The 21,012-nt window shown below is 55.6% G+C and overlaps 6 protein-coding genes across 6 annotated transcripts; 3 read left to right on the top strand and 3 right to left on the bottom strand.

Moving 5' to 3' along the window:
* Positions 1 to 635: 635 nt before the first annotated feature.
* On the bottom strand, positions 636 to 3,418 carry CDEST_01028 (Class II Aminoacyl-tRNA synthetase/Biotinyl protein ligase (BPL) and lipoyl protein ligase (LPL)). Its single transcript, XM_062917187.1, has 2 exons — positions 1,382 to 3,418; positions 636 to 1,311 (listed from the first exon to the last, which is right to left on the bottom strand). Exons 1-2 carry the CDS (start codon positions 3,004 to 3,006, stop codon positions 1,185 to 1,187), a joined length of 1,752 nt encoding a protein of 583 aa, XP_062773238.1. The 5' UTR covers positions 3,007 to 3,418; the 3' UTR covers positions 636 to 1,184.
* Positions 3,419 to 4,018: 600 nt separating this feature from the next.
* On the bottom strand, positions 4,019 to 5,851 carry CDEST_01027 (Putative ureohydrolase). The gene is made up of 4 exons (XM_062917186.1): positions 5,598 to 5,851; positions 5,335 to 5,457; positions 4,862 to 5,191; positions 4,019 to 4,804 (listed from the first exon to the last, which is right to left on the bottom strand). Exons 1-4 carry the CDS (start codon positions 5,731 to 5,733, stop codon positions 4,203 to 4,205), a joined length of 1,191 nt encoding a protein of 396 aa, XP_062773237.1. The 5' UTR covers positions 5,734 to 5,851; the 3' UTR covers positions 4,019 to 4,202.
* A 684-nt stretch (positions 5,852 to 6,535) lies between these two features.
* On the top strand, positions 6,536 to 7,181 carry CDEST_01026 (uncharacterized protein). Its single transcript, XM_062917185.1, has one exon. It carries the CDS (start codon positions 6,560 to 6,562, stop codon positions 6,992 to 6,994), a length of 435 nt encoding a protein of 144 aa, XP_062773236.1. The 5' UTR covers positions 6,536 to 6,559; the 3' UTR covers positions 6,995 to 7,181.
* A 1-nt stretch (position 7,182) lies between these two features.
* Positions 7,183 to 9,976, bottom strand: CDEST_01025 (Putative small GTP-binding protein). The gene is made up of 4 exons (XM_062917184.1): positions 9,533 to 9,976; positions 9,101 to 9,220; positions 8,537 to 8,915; positions 7,183 to 8,451 (listed from the first exon to the last, which is right to left on the bottom strand). The coding sequence occupies exons 1-4, from the start codon at positions 9,550 to 9,552 to the stop codon at positions 8,386 to 8,388; spliced, it is 585 nt and encodes a 194-aa protein (XP_062773235.1). The 5' UTR covers positions 9,553 to 9,976; the 3' UTR covers positions 7,183 to 8,385.
* A 4,559-nt stretch (positions 9,977 to 14,535) lies between these two features.
* On the top strand, positions 14,536 to 15,987 carry CDEST_01024 (uncharacterized protein). Its single transcript, XM_062917183.1, has one exon. The coding sequence runs from the start codon at positions 14,803 to 14,805 to the stop codon at positions 15,505 to 15,507; it is 705 nt and encodes a 234-aa protein (XP_062773234.1). The 5' UTR covers positions 14,536 to 14,802; the 3' UTR covers positions 15,508 to 15,987.
* Positions 15,988 to 16,976: 989 nt separating this feature from the next.
* On the top strand, positions 16,977 to 20,797 carry CDEST_01023 (uncharacterized protein). The gene is made up of 2 exons (XM_062917182.1): positions 16,977 to 17,977; positions 18,060 to 20,797. The coding sequence occupies exons 1-2, from the start codon at positions 17,924 to 17,926 to the stop codon at positions 20,373 to 20,375; spliced, it is 2,370 nt and encodes a 789-aa protein (XP_062773233.1). The 5' UTR covers positions 16,977 to 17,923; the 3' UTR covers positions 20,376 to 20,797.
* The last annotated feature ends 215 nt before the right edge of the window (positions 20,798 to 21,012 follow it).

Genomic DNA, 21,012 nt, shown 5'->3' with positions numbered 1-21,012 from the left:
GCCATGTTTTGTGGTTTCCAACAGATGCAATGGTGGCATACGCACCTTGCGCGCGTGCGAGAGAGAGAGAGAGAGAGAGAGAGAGAGAGAGAGAGATTTGGAAGGATGAAAAGAGTCCTCATGTACGACGACGGGTGAGCCGTTGCTTCGGGTTAACTCAAACCCTCGGACGGGTTCGATGACGAGTGTGCTTGAGACACCCCCGAAAGGCAAATATTCTTCGTCCACGGGACACAAGCCTGTCACCGTTGCGATGAGATGATCACAGTCAACAAGCCATGAGCTGTCCCGGAGCCTCATTGGCTCTCTTTAGACATTCAGATTTCAACCACCGGCTTGCAACACGACATTTCTACTGCACGGACTTGGCCAGGAAAGCGTCATCAGCCGAGTGTAGCCCGAGATGGGGGAGGGGGGGGGGGGGGGGCACAAGGTCCTTCTAGAAGGTCCTTATGTGGACGCTCAAACGTGAGATCGGCCGAGCAAGCGGGAGTTGCAGCTTCTCTGACAGTCTCCGCGCTCACACTTGCGCCCGGGATGGCTGAATAGCCCAATTGACGGCGTTCCTAACCGACGCCCGTCCATTCGGAGCCGGGTCCCTGTCCGCGTGGCATCAGGTCATGCCGCTTCGCGCGAGGATACGATCCTGCCACGGACTGGCTGTGTGCTCGTCATCATCGAAGCTTTTGCCGAAGCTTCTGCGTTTTGGGTCAGACTCTCACGTTTGGCTTTGACATGTCGACGTATCGACGCCTGCCTTCCACGGACTCAAACCAAGCACATCCCTCTAGGAAGATACTATCTGCCGTCGACCGGCCTTTGCGATTTGTCGATGCCTACTTCGACCGACGCCATGAGAAGCAGCGTAGGAACCGAGCCTATCGACGTCTCGTCAGCCCTCCCGTTTCTTTGTCACCCGGACCGGCCAGAAGAGATGATCGTTGTCCCACAGGAGTCGGCACTCCGACAGGTGGTTTGAATTCCGTAACTCCTATCTAGAATCCTGACCCGTCTCCGATGCCCTTGCAGCAAATCGCTGTCAAAACCATTGCAAAGCCCCTGAAAACCCTGAATGATCTCGCTCATGCCTCGCCGCAGTGCTTTCAAAGCACGCCAGGCGTTTTTGTCTTCTTCTAACCAGCAACAGAAACCGCTACACGACGACGACGACAACGGCCTCTTCTTCAAGGCTTGCAGCGTCCCATGTAACGGGGGTACAGGCACGTTGTGCGGACGGTGTGCTGGTTGGCCAACCAAGCCAGGAAGCGTTCGAGACCGAGACCGTAGCCGCCGTGGGGAGAGGTGCCGTACCTGAAGAGATGCATCGTCAGCAGTTGTCATACGCAGCCCCGGGAGGAGGGCGAGGAGAAGGGAAACGCACTTTCTCTGGTCGGTATACCAGTAGTAGTCCTTGGACGGAATTCCCTCTCTGTCGTAGGCGGCCATGAGTTCCTCGTAGCCCTCCATTCTCATAGAACCACCAACGATCTCTCCGACGCCGGGCATGAGGCAGTCGACACTCTCGGTGACACGCGCGTCGTTGGGGTCCTTCTTCATGTAGAAGGCCTTGATCTCGGTGGGGAAATGGGTGAGGAAAATGGGCTTGTTGATGGCGTCGGTCATCTTGCGCTCAGCGGCCTCGGCGATGTCGTCGCCAAACTTGTGAGGCTCGCCGTCCTCATTGAGGATTGGGGGGTCTTGGGCGTTGAGCCAGTCGATGGCGTCGGTGTACTTCATGCGCATGAAGGGGCGAACGGGCTTCTTGAAGTCGGGGTTCAGCTCCTTGACGAAGGCGGCGATCTCCTCGTCAGCCAGGACGTTGTCGATGACGCGACACATGACCTCCTCGAGATGCTCGAGCAGGTCAGGGAACTCGATGAAGTCGAGCTCGGCCTCGACGTGGGTGTACTCGGAAAGATGTCTACGGGTCAAGCTGCGCTCGGCACGGAAGGACTTCTCAATACAGTAAACGCTACCCAGGCTGGGCAGGACGGTCTCGAGGTACAGCTGGGAGGACTGGGTGAGGTAGGCAGCCTCGTCGTAGTAGGGGACGGAGAAGAGCGTGGCACCACCCTCGACCTGGGTCTGAACCAAGGCCGGGGGGGAAACCTTTGTGATCTTGAGGTCCTTGTAGGTCTTGGTGAAAGCCCACTCGACAGCGGCGCGGATCTTCATGATGGCGGAGGCATTGTCGCCGCGCAGGACCAGGTGGCGATTGTCCAGCATCTGCGAGTCCCACTGGTTCTGCAGCAGCGAGACCTTGTTGGTGATGGCGTCCTCGTCCGTGGGCGAGGTGCCAATGACCTTGTAGTAGTCGACGTGGAGTTCGCGGTTGTCGGGGGCAGTCTGGCCTTCGGGGACCTTCTTCAGCTCGCCGTAGACCCAGAGGGAGGTGCCCTGGGCGAAGGTGAGGGCATCGTACGTCTTTGTCAGGTCGCCGGCCTGGAGCACGCACTGGAGATGGCCGTAGCCGTCGACAAGGGTAATGAACGTAGCCTGCTTCTGGGCACGCAGTCTGTGGATGCGTCCGGCAATCTTAACGCGGTCGCCCTTCTTGTCGCCTTCGCCGAGCACGACGTTCTTCTCGCCAATGGTGATGCGCTTCGGCTCGGGAAGCGACTCATCCTCCTTGATGACAATCAGTTTCGCAGCCTCGAGGGCCTGCTGACGGGCCTTCTTCTGCTCCTCCTCTTTGGCCTCGATCTGAGCCTGCTTGGCCAACTTCTTGCGGTGGGCGTCGAGGGCGGACTGGGCCTTCTTTACGGCGCTCTTTGCGGGCTCCTTCCACTCGAGGCGGGCGGCCTCGTCGTCGCCCGTCTTGGAGGCGCGGGTGAGAAACTGGCGCGAGGTGACCGATTCGTTGTTGGCGATGTATGCGGCAGCGAGCGACTTAAAGGGGGAGGACTCGGTGCCCGTGGTCGAGGGCTCGTCGGCGCCGGCGTCGGTGTCGACGTAGACCTTATCGTCCGACTTGAGGCGCTCGGCCAATTCCTGAACGGCGGCCATGGCTGCTAGGTGTGTGTTGTATGTTGCGTGTGTGTTTCTTTTCGTGCGGCGAGGGATTACGTGTGCACCTTTCGCAGAATCCGACACGAACGTGAGAACACGGTGTTTGTTGACTCAGGGGGCGGTGATGCTGTGCAAGTGGGAAATTTTTGGGACAGTTCGGATGGCGGGGTAAATTATTCGGATTGAGTTGGTGGGAGTACCTAGGAGGGGAGGGAGAGGTGGAAAGTGCAAGTGCAGGAGGGGCGGAGGGTGACCTGAGTTCGGGTATCTTAGCGGAATGGAAAGTGGAATTGGTGACTGCGCTGTATGAGTCACTTGGAAGGAAAGAGGGACTTAGAGAGAACCGGACGAGGGTGTACACAACAAGACGGCCTACAGCGGAAGAGGAGTAAAGAAGATAGATGTATTTCTTCCTCAATCGATCTGGTTTCGAGGACGATATGCCTCTTTTTGAACAAGACAGCCACTGGGCGTATGAGTCACCTTGGACCTTGAGCCCCCTTCTGGGGGTTTGCTACAACATGCCACCGGCAGTGGCATTCCCGCCAGAACAGGGCGCTCCAGAGACTCGGTCGGTGCTGGGGTTTCCAATTGAGCGTTGCAATTGCTCAGAGATAAGGGAGCTCGGGCCCCTCACAGCATGACCCCCTCCACCCGGGCCTTGCCAACGGCGAGCCAACGCGCTCCGAAGATAGGAGACCCTGTCGTAAAGGCAATGAGAAGGGAGATAGAGACAGACCCCTCTCCGAAAGTCTATTGCCCAGGTAGACCGGGTCATTACCAGGTCGGTTATACTGAGACACTGATTGTGGCCGTTTCCGCTGTTTCTTAGTGTTGAGGTTTCCAGGAGGTTGCTGTGAAGAAGTGCACACCCCCGAGTCATCGGAGGAGAGAGAGAAGGGGGCGTATTGAATAACGAGACAAGGCCCGACTCTCTCACTTTTTGATCATGTCAACGCTGAGAGGCCTTGGATCGGTCGCCTCGGCCATTTTATCTTTTCAATCTTAAAAAAAAAAAATTCGTTAAAACGTCACATTCGTATCGCCAGGCCCGGCCCTGCTTTCGGCCCCTCAGCCCTACACCTCGCCAAAATCCCCATGGCTCCCTTCGTGATACTCTGCCCTCACTCTCTAGACCGTCAAGCACCGCAGCAGCCCCAGCCTCAGAATACCAGATCCCTTCTTTCTTTTCTTTACAACTCATCCTTCTCTTCCTCGATGGCGGCGGCGGCCGCCTTGCCCGCCTTGCCCATCCCCTCGAGCCCCTTCTTCACCATCGAGCTCAGGACCTCGTACACGACCTGCGCCGCCGCCAGCGCCGTCTCCTCGCCGGCGTTCTGGTACGCGGGCGAGACCTCCACCACGTCCGCCCCGACCAGGTTCAGCCCCTCGATGCCCCTCAGGATGCGAATCAGCTCGCGCGTCGTCCAGCCGCCGGGTTCGGGCGTGCCCGTGCCGGGCGCGAAGGCCGGATCCAGCACGTCGATGTCGATCGACAGGTACACGGGGTCCTCGGTACCGAGCGTGTCCATGATGGCCTTGACCACCCCCGCCGTGCCGATCTCGTCAATGTCGTCTGCCGCGATGCGCACCCAGTTCTGAGCCGTGTCGTCCTCGTGGTCGGCGAAGTCGGTCCCCGAGAGCCGCGTGCGCAGGCCTGCGTGCACCGACGGCTGCGACGACGTGTTGGAGAGGAGGCCCTCGTTGCCGGCCATCCAGAACATGGAGCCATGGTTGAACTGCGTCGCGGTCCAGTACGACGGGTACTTGGCCGGGTGCCATGTATCGAGGTGAGCTGAGGGGGCCCGTGTTAGTCATGTGCAGCATTCTTCCATCTCTCGCGTCAGCTCACCATCAAAGTGCAACACACGGAGCGGTGCCCCGTAGGCCTCCTTCAACGCCCTCAGCGCCGGCAGCGCGAGGCTGTGGTCGCCGCCTAGCGTGATCAGCTTGGGCCGGCTCAGCGACGAAGACATGGGCCTCCGCGCGCCGAGCTCCTTGAACGCCGCCGACATCTGCTCGAGCGCGACAACGTTGTCCATGGGCGTCACGGGGATGTCGCCACAGTCGAGGATCGTCGCCCAGTTGGCATACGGGTTGACGTTGGCGCGAGGGTTGAAGCCGCGGAACGACGTCTGCCTGCTTGAGGCCTGGCGGATGGCCCGGGGCCCGAAGCGGGCGCCTTGTTCGACGTCAGTTTTCTTTTCTCTTTAACATGGGCTGTTGCATCTGTATGGTTTGATGAAGGGTAGATGTGAGAACCGTTTTGGCCGGGTGCAGGTTGGCTTGCGACAGAATGTGATAAGATGACATGCCCCGACTTACCTGGTCTATAACTGACGGCCGTGTCAAAGGGCGCGCCGATGATGGCGATGTCGTACAACTCGGACGGCGTCGTCAGGCACTTTGCGTGCTTCAGGTGGGCGAAGGAGCCGATGCCCGTGAATCCTATACGCTGGTGAGCCCGGCCTGGTCTCACACACACACAAACGGTTTTTGTTCATGATGGTGACCAACCCCACTAAACGCAGCCCGTCAGCCTCCTCGTTCGTTTCATCCCAGCAAGGACTGGACTGGACGACACAAACTCACCTCGAAACCCCATTTCGCCTCCAACTCGTCCAGCTCGGCCTTGGTCCACTCCTTGTTGTCACCTCCATGCCCACCGCAGCCGGCAGCCAGTAGAGCCGACGAGCAACCTAGCAGCAGCGATGCCAGCTTCATGACGTTGTCGTCGTTGTCGTAGTATGTGATGTCGATATTTGCCAACCGTTGTCGGGGCGTCAAATCAGTTACAAGGGTGCCGTTATTCAAAAGTCGACGGGTGAGATGAGCAGAAGAGAACCCGGTGGTACAAATTAAGAAACGACGTCAAAAGAGAAGCGGCATGCCGGTTTTAAGCGTAACTGTGAACCGGGCCAGCACACATCGGGGACCGGAAGGCACAACGACGTCGACCGGGCCGGGTCAGGTCACCGCGCACCTAGGATTGACTTATCAGACCGCTTCCTTCAGCTCGGCTCACTATGTCATTCGGGGTTCTTCCTTCCCAAACCCCGCCAAAGATTTGATTGACCAATGCGAACAGAGTCCAATCTTTCCGTACATGGGTTATCGGTAGCCATCAAGCTTCTGGAGGGAGGGAGGCTGCGGAGAACGTCCGGCGGGATGTGGGCCGCATAGTCAAGTTGATAACGGTCGATAGGCTCGTTGTCCGCGAGAGACACCACACCCCGCCGATGGTGGTAAACTGAGTAGGGCAATAAATTGACATTAGATGCATTAGCACTCTTTTTCAACCAGGATGCCGATGCCATTAAGGGAGGGAAGAAGAGGAGGGGCAGGTATTGGGGGGAGCAGAGGCTGAATGCGGGGTGGTGCGGTGGCCGCCGGCGAGCGGGGCGGAGACCGAATATACAACTAAACACTATTCGATTGTTAGGCTGCCACATTCCGATCCATTGCATATGGTTTGTCAACGAATATAACAGACCTGTCAGGCTGTCCGTATTGTCGAGCTGCAATACTCCATTGACTACCCGGCACGCGCATGCCTATATGCGAACCTTCCCCCCCCATGTTCAATCTTCTGCAAGCTTATTGTATCCGACACCCAACCCACGAAGCCCGAGTCGTATTCCGTCTTGCGACTTTCTCTCTCTCTGTCTCTCTCTCTCTCTCTCTCTCTCTCTCTCTCTCTCTCTTTCTCAGATGTTCTCTTAATTTTCACCCCACTTGTCGAAACCTCCCCCCAGGGAACCCCATGAAAGCCCTTGTGGCGTCCGCAACGCGCATTGAACGCCATCTCCCTCACGAGTTGTGGGACACGTCCGGGGCAATGGCAATAAGGCGAACAGAGGCAAACCTGAGGGCAAAGTGCAGGTTGGAGAGAAGGGGAAAGGGACTGAACAATAATTCTGGGGATCCCCAGCGCACAGCTGTCGACCGCTCTCTCCTCGGTTCAACGGTTCACGAACTTCCTTAACTGCATCCGTCTCGCATTGATGGCCTCGATTCCAGTGGGTAGACGAGCCTGGGCGCGCCGCCGAGGTTGCGACGTCATCCCCATCATGCGCCGTGTTTCCCGTCCCCTCACACAGTCCAACATTCATCCCCCATCCTTTTACAAATACCTCTCCCAAACCACTCCAGTCGCTGCCGCTGCCGCTGCCCAACTGGTCGGTTGGGTGTTGGTTGCCCAGAAGGGTTGTTCAAATGGAGGGGTCTGGCCGAGATGGCCCCTGCGCGTGCGTTCATGCGTTGCGGTGCGGTAGGCGCAGCTTGGGAGGACAACCAAAAGAGAAAAATTGCTCTCAAGTAAGTACCCTGGGCAGACGGAACGAGAAGGAAAAAACGCCATCCTGTCCGCGAAACCTAATGCCCCGTCCATTTCTGGCCACATACTTCCCCCCGTAACGCGTTTAAGGAAGTGAAGGAACGGATGGCGTCTGCCGAGGTGAGCAGCACGCAAGAAATGACTCGCCTAGCCGATCACATTCTAGAAGTTATCGTATACACACCTGTTCAAAGATTGACAGTCTGTGAGTGATGAGGCCCCCCCCCCCCCAAATTAGGCAGTGTCTCAAAGCCGGTCGGTGCTCTCGTCGTCAGCAGAAGACTCCCTGGCCAATCGGTGCTTTGAGAGTTGTAACTGGAACGATAACGGCAACGGAGGATGATCAAGGCTCTTCAGCGCGAAGAAAAAAAAAGACCATCGATTTAAAGTGCACTCCAATCGCCAAACTGTCCTATCGAAGTATTCCTGCCTGCGTGATGAATTTACCCATCCCTAAATGTAGAAAGAAGCAAGAAAGACCACCAAGATCTGGACCAGGGCAAGGTGTATTCGGGGTGAGAGTGTGTGGGAGACAGAGAGAGAGAGATAGAGAAGAGGGTTGGGTTGTTGGTAGGTGGGGTAGAAAGAGGGAGTGAGAGAGGACTTGGGAATTGGTGGTGAACGAAATATGGAGGGGAAAATACAGCCCGTCGATTTGTCCATTTTCCTGCCCCTCGCAGTCTCCCAACGCGACGAGATGCCTAGAAGCCCTGACTGCCAAGCAGATGATCCAATCCAAGCCCTTGGTGTCGCTGAACCAGGAGGTCCAAACCATTAGCGAGACGACCGCTCCTGATCGATCCAATATTGCGGTTAATCAAGGCTCAGCGTGTCCTATGCCATGCGCGCTGCAAACAAACAAAAAGAGGTCTGAAGTGCCATTTCAAGCCGAAAACCTAGAACCATTTGCGCGCGCATCTGAATGGCAAGAGAGAGCAAGCCCAAGCCTGGTTCTCGGCGTTTCCACTCGCCGCCAGAGACAGAGTCAAAGCTGGGCATGGCGGGAGAGAAACAAGACTCAAGCGTCGAGGGACCCGTGATCAAAGGAGAAGACACTTGTGCGACTTCTTCTTGGGGGCAGGAGGCTCCAAGGCCGCAACGATTGCCTAGGCGTGACGGGCATGTTAGTTTCAGTTCCCCGAATAAACGGAAGTAAACAGGCGAGAGTAACATGGGGCCAGGGGTTCGTACCTCATCAAAGACATCCTTCAGCTTGTACTGCGTCAAAGCACTGCACTCGACGTACTTGACCGCACCCAAGTCCTTTGCCATCCGCTCACCATCCTCTTTCCGTACAGGAGACATCTTTTGCTTAGAAAGCTTCTCGCGAACACTGGGGTCCTCGCGCAAGTCGACCTGGGTGCCGACGATAAGGCAGGGGACGCCGGGGCAGTGGTGATGTACCTCGGGGAACCACTTCTCACGGACGTTCTCGAAGGAGGCGGGTGATGTGACGCTGAAGCAGACAAGGAAGACATCGGTTTGGGGATACGAGAGGGGACGTAGTCTGTCGTAATCTTCCTGACCGGCGGTATCGAACAGTCCCAGAGTGTAAGGTTCGTCACCGATCCTGCATGGGAAAACAGGCAGCTGTCAGCGAAAAGGCCTACAACTAATCATTCGTCTCAACGGACGGTCATCCCGGGCGCAGTCTTCTTGGGACTCTTGTTTCCCATCCATCCACATATGGATCCATGACCTTCTGAGAGACCTCGTAGCTCGTGTTGTTGTTTCAAGGATGCTGGAGAGACTCACATAACAGTGACAGCATAGTTGTCGAAAACGGTCGGGACATATTCGGAGGGGAATTTGTTTGTCGTGTAGCTGATGAGGAGGCATGTCTTTCCGACCGCACCGTCGCCGACGACAACACACCTAAAGAGAGAGAGAAAGGTGTTAGTGTCGATGTTAAATGAAATATTCGGTGACATGCGCGCTTTGATGGCCAGCCTCGGGCCGGCCGATCGTCAAGTAAGGTCGGGATGGGCAATGGCACAGAATGGCCTCGTCGGATACCCGAGTTGCCAACAGCAAAGAGAAACGAGCAGCGAAACCGACAACACGGACACCATCTAGGCGGGCAACTTCGAGGCAGGCAGCAGCAGAGAGAAGGGGCGATGAGCGTGGGGACGGGAGGAGGTGAGGTGAAGCAGGGCAGCAGCGAAAAGCGGCTCAGAATGTACGCACTTGATAGTAGCGACCACCATTGTCTAGATCAGTGAGGCTCCGAACAGGAGCAGAGACCTGTGGGAAAGAAAAATAAATAAGGACTGATCTCGCAGTCTCTCCCTTATCGCGCGGCGCGTCGTGTCGAAGTGTCTTGTCTTGTCGAGGCCGGGACGGAGTCGGAAGTGATTTCCAGCGCTGGGACGGGGGCGTGGGTTTGGGGTTGGAGTGGCAGCGAGAGTGGTGAGTAGTAGTGGCAGTGGTGGTTGCCGGTCGCTGCAGGGCGGAAAGATGGAGAGTGGGGACGTGGGACGTGGATGTGGGCGTGAGCGACGACTGGGTCGAATAGGAATTGGGGGGGCGAAGGGGACGTGGACGGGGAAAGAAAAAAGACGTGGATTGGGTGGTGCGGCAGCGGCAGCAGCAGCAACGGCGCCGTGCAATCGTATGTGGTTGGTGGTGGTGGTGGTGGTGGCAGGTGAAGAAGGTCAGGCAAGGCTAGCAGGAGAGAAAAAAAAAGGTCGGTAAGCGTAGTGTATGTAAGGCGAGACAGGGAAGCAGTGAATGAGAAAGAGGCGACGACAGGACCAGGACGGGGTGCCCAGCCAGCTAAGGCAAGGCAGGGTCACAAGTGAGTTGTCGTCGGGGATTTTTTTTAGGAGCGATGGCGTCGGCGGTGGTCTCGACATCTTACGCAGCAAACGAGCAGCAGCAGCACGCGGGAAAGTGGAACAATAGAAGGAAAATAACAGGAGGAGGGGGGCAGTCGCAGGGCAGTGTTGTCGAATGAGGAGCAAGCAGCCTGAGTATTGGGGGAGACGAGTTGAGAGAGAGGAGAGGGGCCAGAAGCAGAACAATGAACCAAACCAGACGGGGTGAGAAGAGATTCTAGTGCCAATCGCTTGGTGTCAGTGTTGTCAGTCAGCGAAAAGGTCATCCGTCATCTGTCTGCGATGAAAGCCTGCATAGGTACAAGAAGACATTTTGGCTCGGGGCGAAGCGTGGAAGTTTTCTCTCTCCCCCCCCTCTCTCTCGCTCTTCTTCCTAGTCCTCTCTCTATTTCCCTGTCTCGCCTTGTGGCGCAAGAAGATGAAGGAAGCCCCAAGTTCAAGTCTCAGACTTGGGTTCAACAATAGGAATAAGCAAGGTTGCTTGCTCTCATGTTTTGGATTCCCACTCTCTAGATCTTTGTCCAAACAAATACAGCAGCATACGGATACAGAGTGTGGTATCCGTACATGCACCCACACAGCACACACACACATACCCTTTGACTAGAGTGCCCTCGTCTTCGGAACCAAATAGAAGGACAAACAAAGACGACCCAGGTAGCTGGCAAAGAAAGTCGAGTAGCGCTACAGCAGGTGCTGAGCAGGCAGATGCTGGGCAAAGTGGGTGGATGGGCGGCATTCTATTGGGAATCCGTACCGCCTCAGGTAATAGACAACAGACAGGGGGACAGGGTACCTGGCGAGGAAGGGGAGAGGACAGGGACCCTTCGTTTCTGATCCATGGGCAATGGGGACCAGCAGGGGAATGCTCCCATCGTCTCGCCTCAAATCGCACCAAGGTGGTTTCTGGTGATGATGGAAGGAGGAGCCAAGGAGATAACCGTGTCCGAGCAGGCTGCAGGCCTCCTTTTTTCCGACCATTTGCCTCTCCTCGCCGTGTTAGTTTCGTGTTTGTGAGGCTGGATTCCGTAGACCGGCGCCGGCCATATCTGACGATGGAATTCACTGTTCCAGACGGATGAACGGCGCCCTGTCGGTTTTTCCTAAGGCTGCTTGAGACGGCCTGGTGCAGTGCTAGCTGAAGGACATGCATGGCCTAGCCTGGAAGGTCGACAGGTCTCGACCATGTCCCCTTCATTGCAGAGGAGTGGAAGCACCCCAGTATCCATGCATCTCGAACTCTCGCCTGGCACCGTATCTCACTGCACCAAGGTACGGAGACCAGGCGACCAAAGATCCATGCCGGTGGGAGCGAAACGAGCAGCGCTGCTCTCTCAGGCCTCACCTTATCATCCAGGGGGTACGTAGCAGTGCCAGGCCCTTGTCTGGTTATCTCAATTCCAATTGTCTTCCCCTCCCTGTCCGCTAACAGTAGAAGAGAGTGACATGCAGCATGAACCGACGAGAGCGCAAGCAGCCGCCCAGCAATGCCAGCGAGACAAATATCAGGGGCTCGCCTCTGAGACGGCGAGTTTGGTGCTGGTGTTGGTGCCGGTACTGACGCACCCTCGGTCCTCAGGAGCCAAACTCGGCGTCTTGCCAACAAGCCCAAACGGACTAAACGGTGGCCGCGACGATGTGCTGGACAAACAAAGTCTCGGGGGATTGTGCTCTCGGCATGGTGACTTCGTCTCGCTCGGGGTTGGACGCGGGGCAATGGCAACCCGGGCAAGGGACTTCTTCACCGCTCTCGTTGACCACTTTTTTTCCCTCTTTCTTTATTTATTTAGTTCCGTAAAAGGTGGACCGTCGTCGTCCCCTTGTTCTCCTTTGGTTGAGAGAGGCGTCCGCGGCCTTTGAGTTCCGACTCGGAGAGCAGAGGAGAGGATCTTGGGCCAGCAACAGTGGCGCCGCTGCTAGCGTGGCTAATATGTTCGTGGGCGTGTGGTCGTCGGTCGATAACGAGAGACAGTGGCAGCCGTTGAGCTGTTGATGTTTGGAATGCCAAGCAGTGTTGCGCCCTCTGGACCCTGTACCTCGTTGTTGCGCATGTTGATATTGGGGATCGTTTGGGGCCTGAGGCGCTCCTATCCCCACTATCTGCTCGCCAACCGCATGTGCTCCGATATGAAGGGTACGTATCATCTCAGCACCTTAGAATGTACCCAGGCAATTTCTGGAGGTACAAACACCTAAGTGTGCCCAAGCAGGTAGGTACAGAGAGGTATTCACTCCTTACGAACCTCACCACGCCTCTATCAACTTGTGGCTCGGGCCTGCTCGCACCTGTCACTGAGCTGTTTTTCGTCCTTTTGCGTTCACAGTGGTTGCGCTTATATCATGTAAGTAAATGCAGACAGGATCTCGCACGTCCGCAAGGTACCTTAGTAGGTAGACTTCGTCGACTATTCGGTTACGGCTGATAAAAACACGCGGCATACGCAAAGTTATTCTTTCAAGACCATGGAACCTGTATGGGTCGATGATGGGCATCAACTCGAATTGGTCCGGTAAGCTTCTTGCTTTAAACTTTTCTCAGCTTTTTTCCTGGTTTCTTTTGTTTTTCTTCGATTTCGGACCGACAACGCGTCGACACCTTCCCCATACTGGCATGAAATCGTGAGTTTGACGACCAACGGCAGCGATCCCATTCCCTGCCGCTGGCCGACTGCAGGCGCCAACGATAGAGATGGTACACAGCGTTGTTGCTCTCGTCACAGTCCGAGTCTGGGCCCTGGACCGTATGCCCCACTTCTTCAACCGACAAGGTGGTTGTCCCGGGTGTATCCGCACCTACATCAACAGTAAAGAGCTTACAGTCTTTATCCTCACCTTAGCTGTTCAGTTCGTACCTAACCAATGTACCTTGAAATGGATTCGTTCGCTGATGCTTCCTGAGTAAGAAAAGCGTTGCAACTGTGGCTACTCATTTAGTCCTGACAGTCAAGTCCATTGTTACTCGAGTGCCCGTGCGCTGCTTCTGCTCGTCCAACAAATCTCTAGGCAAGCTTTTCTTTGTCTTGGGCTCGGCACACGGTCGCAAAATGAAGAAGACGCTGGAACTCTGGTATGCCCACCGCTCGCTCGTAGCATGTTGTGTCAGCAATATTTCATTCCCCGATGCAGTCTTCCTTCTGCCGACTGCCGTCCTGCGTCCGACCCTCGCTTCATACTGTCAACGTGGAGGTCGAGACACAGTAAGGTTCACGGGGAGGACTTGGGGTCGAACGATGTGTTCTAAGTCATATGGCCGATACGCGTTTGAAGCAGTCTCCAGCGTGCAGGGAACAAGCCAGGTGAGGGCCGGCCAACGGACACCTGCATCCTTCTTTCAGTGCTTCCATCATCCATGACCAGCACCTGGCAGCATGGCCCGGTTTGCATCCCGCCCTGCGTCAGGTTTCTGGTCACACACACACACATAACCCCATCTCTCTCTCTCTCTCTCTCTCTCTCTCTCTCTTGTCTTCGCTCGCATTTGACCATTTTCTAGTACTCTGTTTACCTTCCCGTCCGACGTGAGAGAGCTGTACCCGACTCGTGCTCGACAAACTGCCCGTTGCCAATAGGAAATGCATCCTCATAGGCAGTTGAGACTTCCTAGACCGTCATTGCGCTGCCTGTGGGCTTCTCTGAACGCCATACCTCTTCTAACGGTATTTTTCCCAGCTAGCTCGGCGCAGCATCCAGCAACTGTCGACCCCGTCAAAGTGGAAGCTGAAACGCGAAGCTATGCCAGAACGGTTGCATGGATACAAAGATCTTGCGGACAGTCGACTCGGTGACTTCCCGGCTCCCGGAACAGGGAAGGAACAGGGAAGGAAGGGCAAGCCTCTAAAGGAGGGTAGGCATGACTATCTCGATGTTCTTTGTTCCCAGCCGTGTTTGATGCCATCCCCCATCCTTTGTGCTCTGCGTCACCGTGACATTTCTTTCCCTTTCCACGTTATTTGCTCGGCCGTTTTTCTTTGTGGATGCTGGTCTTGGCAAGCGAAGTTGCCTTTTCGGGCAACGACTGGAACAACGGAAGTCGTCTGCATGTCGAGGAGTGGCAGACACATGGTATTCATTTAGATGGCTTTGCAGAGCTGCATCTCCCACTGTGTGACGGCAGCTGTAGAAACATAAAAGTAATAAAAGGAAATTAGGGTTGTATCGGCACCAAGACCCTTTGCTACAGTTGGTAGGACCTGGGGTAACAGCTCGGGATAATTGAAGTATCGACTACCGCAGCCACAGGCTTGGGTCTTGGAATCACTAGCTCAGGGCTACCCCTGCATACCATCCTCCTCGGTGCAGATCATCGCTCAAGGCTCAAGCCACAAATTCCTCGCGCTTTCGAGGCTTACAAGGTTGCATCTGACAATCGACTACATACATGCACAGCCCTACGGAACTCAACCCGCCTTCATCGCCTGAATTCAGACGCCTCCACTCTACAATAAAGCCAACATTGCAAACCACACGTGCCTGTTCGTCTTACCACACCGCTCCGCCACGACCAACAAGCTATCAATCCGCATATTGGTTTCACCAGAACTCACCAGCCTCACCACCACCTGCTAAAATCCCCTATTAAGCCCTATCCTCCCGCCACACTTCACAGACGAGCGCGCAACCATGGAGACGGGCCACATTGATACCCTGCTGGAGCGCTATCTCGTCCTGCTGGACGAGTACAGCACACTGCGCGAGCGCCTCACCAGGGCTCAGGTCGGCATGTATCAGAACATTGCACGAGCCAATTTCTCCGCAGAGAGGGGCGTCCGCTACGGCCCGGACTACTACGACGAGCGCATGCGGGCTTCGAGGGTCCTTGCCGTGTCTGTGGACGGCCGGAATGTTCCCCGCTTCAAGATTGTCCAGCCTGCAGATGCCGTGACGGAGCCGAAAGCGACGGGGACCAACGAGGCTCGGGGCCGCAAGGATAAGGGACGGTCGCGGAGTGACGCCGATGAAGCCCCAGATTACGCGGCTGGTGAAGCAACATCTGCCGATGAGGTCAAGGACGAGAAGGAATCGAATGGGGAAGAAGTGGAGAAGACGAAGAAGCAGAAGAAAGGGAACAGCGACCCCCTCCGGTGGTTTGGCATCCTGGCGCCATTGCCTCTACGGCAGGCACAGACGCTGTCAGTGCACATTGTTGAGGACGTCATCCCGCGGCTGGTCTCAGTAGATGCCGAGATGAAGGACGTAGAGATCGAGGTCCGGCGGGCGCGGAAGAGGCGAGCCAAGACGGAGGCAGCGTCGAAGAAAAGCGACGCGGCCCCCGAGGCGGATCAGCACGGGTTGCATGCCCCGGCGGCGGTGGTTGAGTCGACGTGATTGCTGTTTCCTCCAGCACCGACACCGGTCAGGCTCTCGAGGTCCTCGTGGTTCTTTCTCGCTAAGGGGGCAAGTCTCTGACCAAGTTCGAGCTTCTGTGGAACTAGGATATGCTCAGCCGGCAGGTCCCGGGCCAACCTATGGCTTTCAGTGGCATACCTGGCAGCACCTGCGTCAGCACCATTGTGTTCTATATTTTCAAGCCCGGGAAGACGGCATCTGAAGCCGCCATGAATCAGTTTCATCCTTGTGATAAGTTACACACATGAAAGGGAGGCTCTGCTTGGGTAGTGCGGATGGAGACACGACTCGTGTTGGGGAGGCCGGAGACGTGAATCAGCCCTGCGGCATGTCCCCTCGGATAAATGTGGTTATCTCTACATTAGGGAAGAAACGGGGTCGGCTGCCTTTCGTTTCTCGGGTCTAGCTAGTAACATGATGACGATTTGGTGCCGTTTGACACATGTTCCTTGAGCCGGGTAGGGTATTGAATAAAATTGAAGAAGAGAAACCCCTAAATTGTTCTGTTCGCACACACTTCGTGACATTGGCTAACAGATTATCGAGACAAATGTGCTCGTCAGCTTGGACACTGTTGCTAAAACGCCTTTGTCCTGTTCGCCGAGATGGGAGTCTCGACCTCTCTGGGTGCGTCGTCCGCCTGCCACACAGCTGTGTTAAGTATGTACAGGGAAAGCGGTCTTTTTAATGTATTGTCTGCGGCATCTAGCGAAGCGAAATTGGCCGTCGTCCTGGGGGTTTGTCGGCAACGACGAGTGAAGACAAGAGTGAAAGGGGGCCCGGCTCGACGTTTCTGGAGTTACCGGTCTATGTTTCCCAAACACTGCCTGACTGTTCTTTTCCATGACTTTGAATTTGTTTTGGTGGCTTTCCTACCCCTTCTTGTGAGTTCTCGCAGGGGTTAGTCGGGCGATGAGACTCAACAGCGAGACGTAGCCTTTCGTCGTCCACTCATTTTTCAGTCCGTGATGGATTCGTCCAGACATGATAAGTGGAATTCAATAGCTGACCCTGAGGATGTTAATGGTATTGAAACTGTAGGGTGTTCTCAATACGCAACGATAGTATCACCAACGCTGTCGGTGGCGTATAACATGATATTGTGTCTCGCCCATTATAGGCCACAAAGTAACATCTAGTCGACCGGCTGCGTGAAGGACTCCTTGTCATCACACAATCATTTGGGAGCGGTAAACACCCATCGCCTCTCTTCCTGACACCGTCATCCTACTCCCTGAACACTCACCGCTTGCTCTCTTAGACACTGAGCTCTGAAGCTTTGCGTCTCCTGGCACCGCAAAAAGATTCACACACGAAATACCACCTTTCAGAATTACACATTGTGCTGCTAGAGATGGTAAACTATTCATTTAGCATCATGCGATCAAGTATGAGAATTGCTCGCGCCATATACCCGTCCAAACCAGGGATGATGAGGCATCTGTATGGACATGGTCGAGGCAATCGTGTTGCACCGACTTGTCGAAAAGGGCCAAACTTGGTTATTCGGGCGTAGTAACAACGTTTACCAGCTTTACCGAGAGGCACACATGCCGAGTTTCGAAAACCAGAACATTGCCGTTCCCCCGGACTTGTTGAAAATGCAACTAAGGGCCAAGAGGCCGATCGGATGCTTTACGACATCGAAGAGTAAGCGGATTCCAGAAACCAGAGTCGGAAGACGTGATTGGAGGACCAATGACTTTGGGGCTATTGCCGCCGTTGTGACTTGTGCTGAACTTCTGATGTGGTGGTCACGCTACAGCTTGAACCGAACAGTCCGTCTCATCGAGCTCAATTCCATGTATTGCGCCAAAGTGGGATTCGAGCAACAACAGCAATGTTGATGACTGAGATCCGTCATGTCAGACTGAGAGCATTGGGCCCAAGCAATATGAAAGATGTACCAGGTGTTGTTAGATAAGAGAGAGTTCGAGAATTGGTAGACGTGGGTTCCATGCCACCCGCTTCCCTAGCTTATGGCCCATATAAGCAGTTCGAGGGCTATCCAAGTAAACACGAAGAGAGCCAGAGGGGCCGAACAGATTCACTGTGATTTCGCTGCAAATGTTGTGAAGTCCGCGGCCTCTCTCACTGTGAACCCACTTCGCCCACTGCGGACACGGGCCTGGAGCTTGGGCCGTGCCTTCTTTGTGATCCAATCAGATACCAGGATGCCGCACGCAATGTAAACAAACGAGCCCCTCCAACAAAATCCCCGTCGCGCTCTACGTACCCGAGCCCCATCCATACTTGCCTGACATCATCCATCAACCTTTCCTCCTTCTAACCAGGGCCTCGCTGGATCGGCCTTGTTCGTTTTGCTTCGCATTCTATTCTGATTTCCAGGACTTTTAACATACGAAACCGAAGTCACGCAAGACCGGCCACCAAGATGTCGCCACCCCGCCGCCGTTCGGCCCGGTTGGCCAGCGCGAGCACGCCCAAGGTAAGGAGGCTCTTTGACCTCCTGTGCAAGTAAACAAAGCGACTCGCCGACACAGACTAACGTGTTCTCCTTTTATTTCTAGCCGAAGCCCAAGTATACTCTGGCCTCCGTTGCCGAACGCGATGACACTCCTCCCTCTAGCAAGGTTGCCGAAAGTCTGAATGCCCTCGCCGTTCCGAATCACGATCCTGCCACGCCTTCCTCGTCCTCGAACTTGAAGGCGCCATTGTCTGAAATGCACCCGAGCAAGGTTCACCCTACCGTTGCACCTCCCTCGGCTACCTGGCTTGGCTTCAGAGACATGAAGCCCTCCGACATGAATGCCGACCCTCAGGCGACGCCGTCCAAGACTACGGGCGTGCCCGAGTCGCCCTTCACCTTCCGCGTTGCACAGCCTGCTAGCGACACGGGCCTGAGTAGCGATGCCCAGCAGATGATGAACGAGCTGCGCGAGGAAGCGGCCAGAATCAAGACCGAGCTGCTTGCCAAGCGTGAGTTGGAGAGACAAGATGAAGAAATCAACGGACGCAGAATTGCCACGGCCAGGGGCAAGTCGGGTCGCTTCAGCGGCGCCCACATGGCCGAGTTCAAGAAGATGGACTCCATCGAAGGCCATCCCTCATCCTTCCGAGCCCAGCCTGGCCGAGTCACCCCACTCAAGAGTTCTTTGAAGCGCTCTCAGTCCAAGGCCAACCTCGACGACACACCTACTCAACCCAGGTCTGGCCTGAAGCGGTCTCCCTCCAAGGTCGACTTAGATGACACGCCTACTCATCCCAAGTCCAGCCTGAAGCGGCTTCCCTCCAAGGTCAACCTGGAGAACACTCCAAGCCAGCCTAAGTCAAGCCTCAAGCGATCTCCTTCCAAGGCAAACCTGGATGACACTCCTACCCATCCAAAGTCAATCCTCAAGCAGCCTTCTAAGCTCAACTTGGGCATACCCGGAACACCCAGCCAGCAAAAGTCGAGCCTCAAGCGATCTCCGTCCAAGGCTAACCTGGACGACACGGACTCCAGCGACTCCAAAAAAGCTTCCTTTGGTTCTCGGCCCAGGGCTCGTCTCTTCGCCCTTATCGAGCCTCCCTCTTCCGTCAAGCGAGTGCGACAGCGCTTCGAGGACGACGCCTCCACGGCTCGACCGGTTTCCCGGGATGGCAGCTCTCTGCCGCGTCCCAAGTCGAGCGAAAATGACGCGCCTGCCGGTCTTCGATCTCAACCAAGCCTGGCATCCCTAACGAGTCCCACCTCTTCGTCGCTGGCTCGCGCTGCCGGCAGCAAAATGCCTCTCCCTGGGACGCTGACCAAGTCAGCTAGCAAGCCCGACTTGGGAAGTCTTGTCAAGTCACCCTCGAAGCCTGAACTTGGAAATCTCAAGAAGTCGCCTTCCAAGCCCGAACTGGGTGGTCTCACAAAGTCTGTCACAACCAACAACCTCGCTGCGTTTGAGAAGACGGCCGAGCTGAAACGCCGGATTGTGAGCCCAGGTCGATTTGAAAGAGTCAAGTCGATCCTGCGCGGCGGCAAGGGGGCTTTGGACAAGACGAAGAGTGCCATTCCCAAACCCGCTTCTGGCGTCTCCCAAACCCCCGCACCGCAAGTTGCAGAGAAAGCACCGCAAGCCGTTCCGTTCACCACGCCGCGCAGGAAGCTATTTAAGAGAGTTGATTTCACGCCGGACACTGGTCGGACCGCCATCGCCGCTCCTAACACGGTCGCGCACCGGGCTTTTGCCAGCCTAAATCCTCTCCACAAGCAGGAGGAGGTTCAATACCCAAGCCTCGATGCCATGCTTGGAAACGTGACCCATCGGAAAGAGGACGACGGTCTCTATCCCGACTTGAGCGTCGGCAGCCCGTCCGAAAAGGCGAGCGAGAAGGTCACTGGCAACGCAACTGAGGGCAACAACGAGCTGCCCCCAACCATTCCTGGCACGTTCACTTTCCGCAGCGACCACACGATTCGGTTTGGTAGCGCCTCGCCCACTAGTTTCGGATCGTCTGCTGGACAGGCTAGCGTCCGCCATGTGCGGACTTCACTGGACATGCCGGGTAACTTCCCGACCGGCACTGAGTTCGGTTCCAACAAGGAGAACAGGTCACCCATGCAACTCCTTGCTGGCAAGCCCCACGGCATGCCCAACAAGAAGCGCGCTCGCGCTCGTGAAGAAGAAGGAGATCTCGAGGAGAACACGGCTGAGAGAGCCGGAAAACGACGAAAGGCTGAGCCAGTGCCCGAAGGAGATGCTCTCCTCGCTCCCAGGTTGACGGGAGCGACCCCACGCACTGTGAGTAAGAAGACTCAGGGTTTTCGGGCTATCCAGTCGCCGAGCCCAGCGAAGCGAGCCGGTATGAGCCTGAGTCGGCTCAACATGCTTGCGAAGCCGAAGATGCGACGTTGAACAGTCTACGAAAATGATGGCTCGACAGGATGATGAAGCCACATGTTGCTTCGCTCTGCGATGCCAGGTTTTGAAACTGCTGCCCTGTATAACATGACGACGAAGGCGGATTTCTGGAGAGTTGGCCGCACGCAGTCAGTACATCGGATAAAATTAACTGATGACCGTCGGCAGTATGTGGTAGCAGGATGGGTATATGACAGGCGTAAATATGATTTCTTGCCTTGGCGGATGGATTGAATAGCTTGGGCCACGGGGGGGTTGCATGGGGAAAGAAAGGGTTTGGTCCTGGCGTCGTGTTTTCTTTACTCTGTACAATATCGATGGAAGTCGGCAAACGGTCTGTCCTTGTTTAGGTCTCTGTCAGGTTCTTAGCTCATCTGAGCTTTTAGGTCTTCAAAAGTTGCATGTCAACAACATACAATGGCATTCTGATATTGAGCTGATCTGATATATCCAGTGAAGTCGCATCAGATGTAAGGAGCAGCTGAAGATGCCAGTAGGTCATATCGCGCAGGAAGGGTCGACTGGTTCAGTTTCTTAAGGAAGCCGCCGTTAGCAATGGGAAACCTCGCAAACCCTGGCTTGCCTCTTTTTTGAACGGACACCTCCTCTAAATACCTAGGCAACCTAACTT

Source organism: Colletotrichum destructivum, chromosome 1, assembly GCF_034447905.1.
Source record: "Colletotrichum destructivum chromosome 1, complete sequence".
Lineage (NCBI taxonomy): Eukaryota > Fungi > Ascomycota > Sordariomycetes > Glomerellales > Glomerellaceae > Colletotrichum > Colletotrichum destructivum.
Note: the sequence above shows the minus strand (reverse complement) of the source record. Positions and strands in the feature narration are given on the sequence as shown.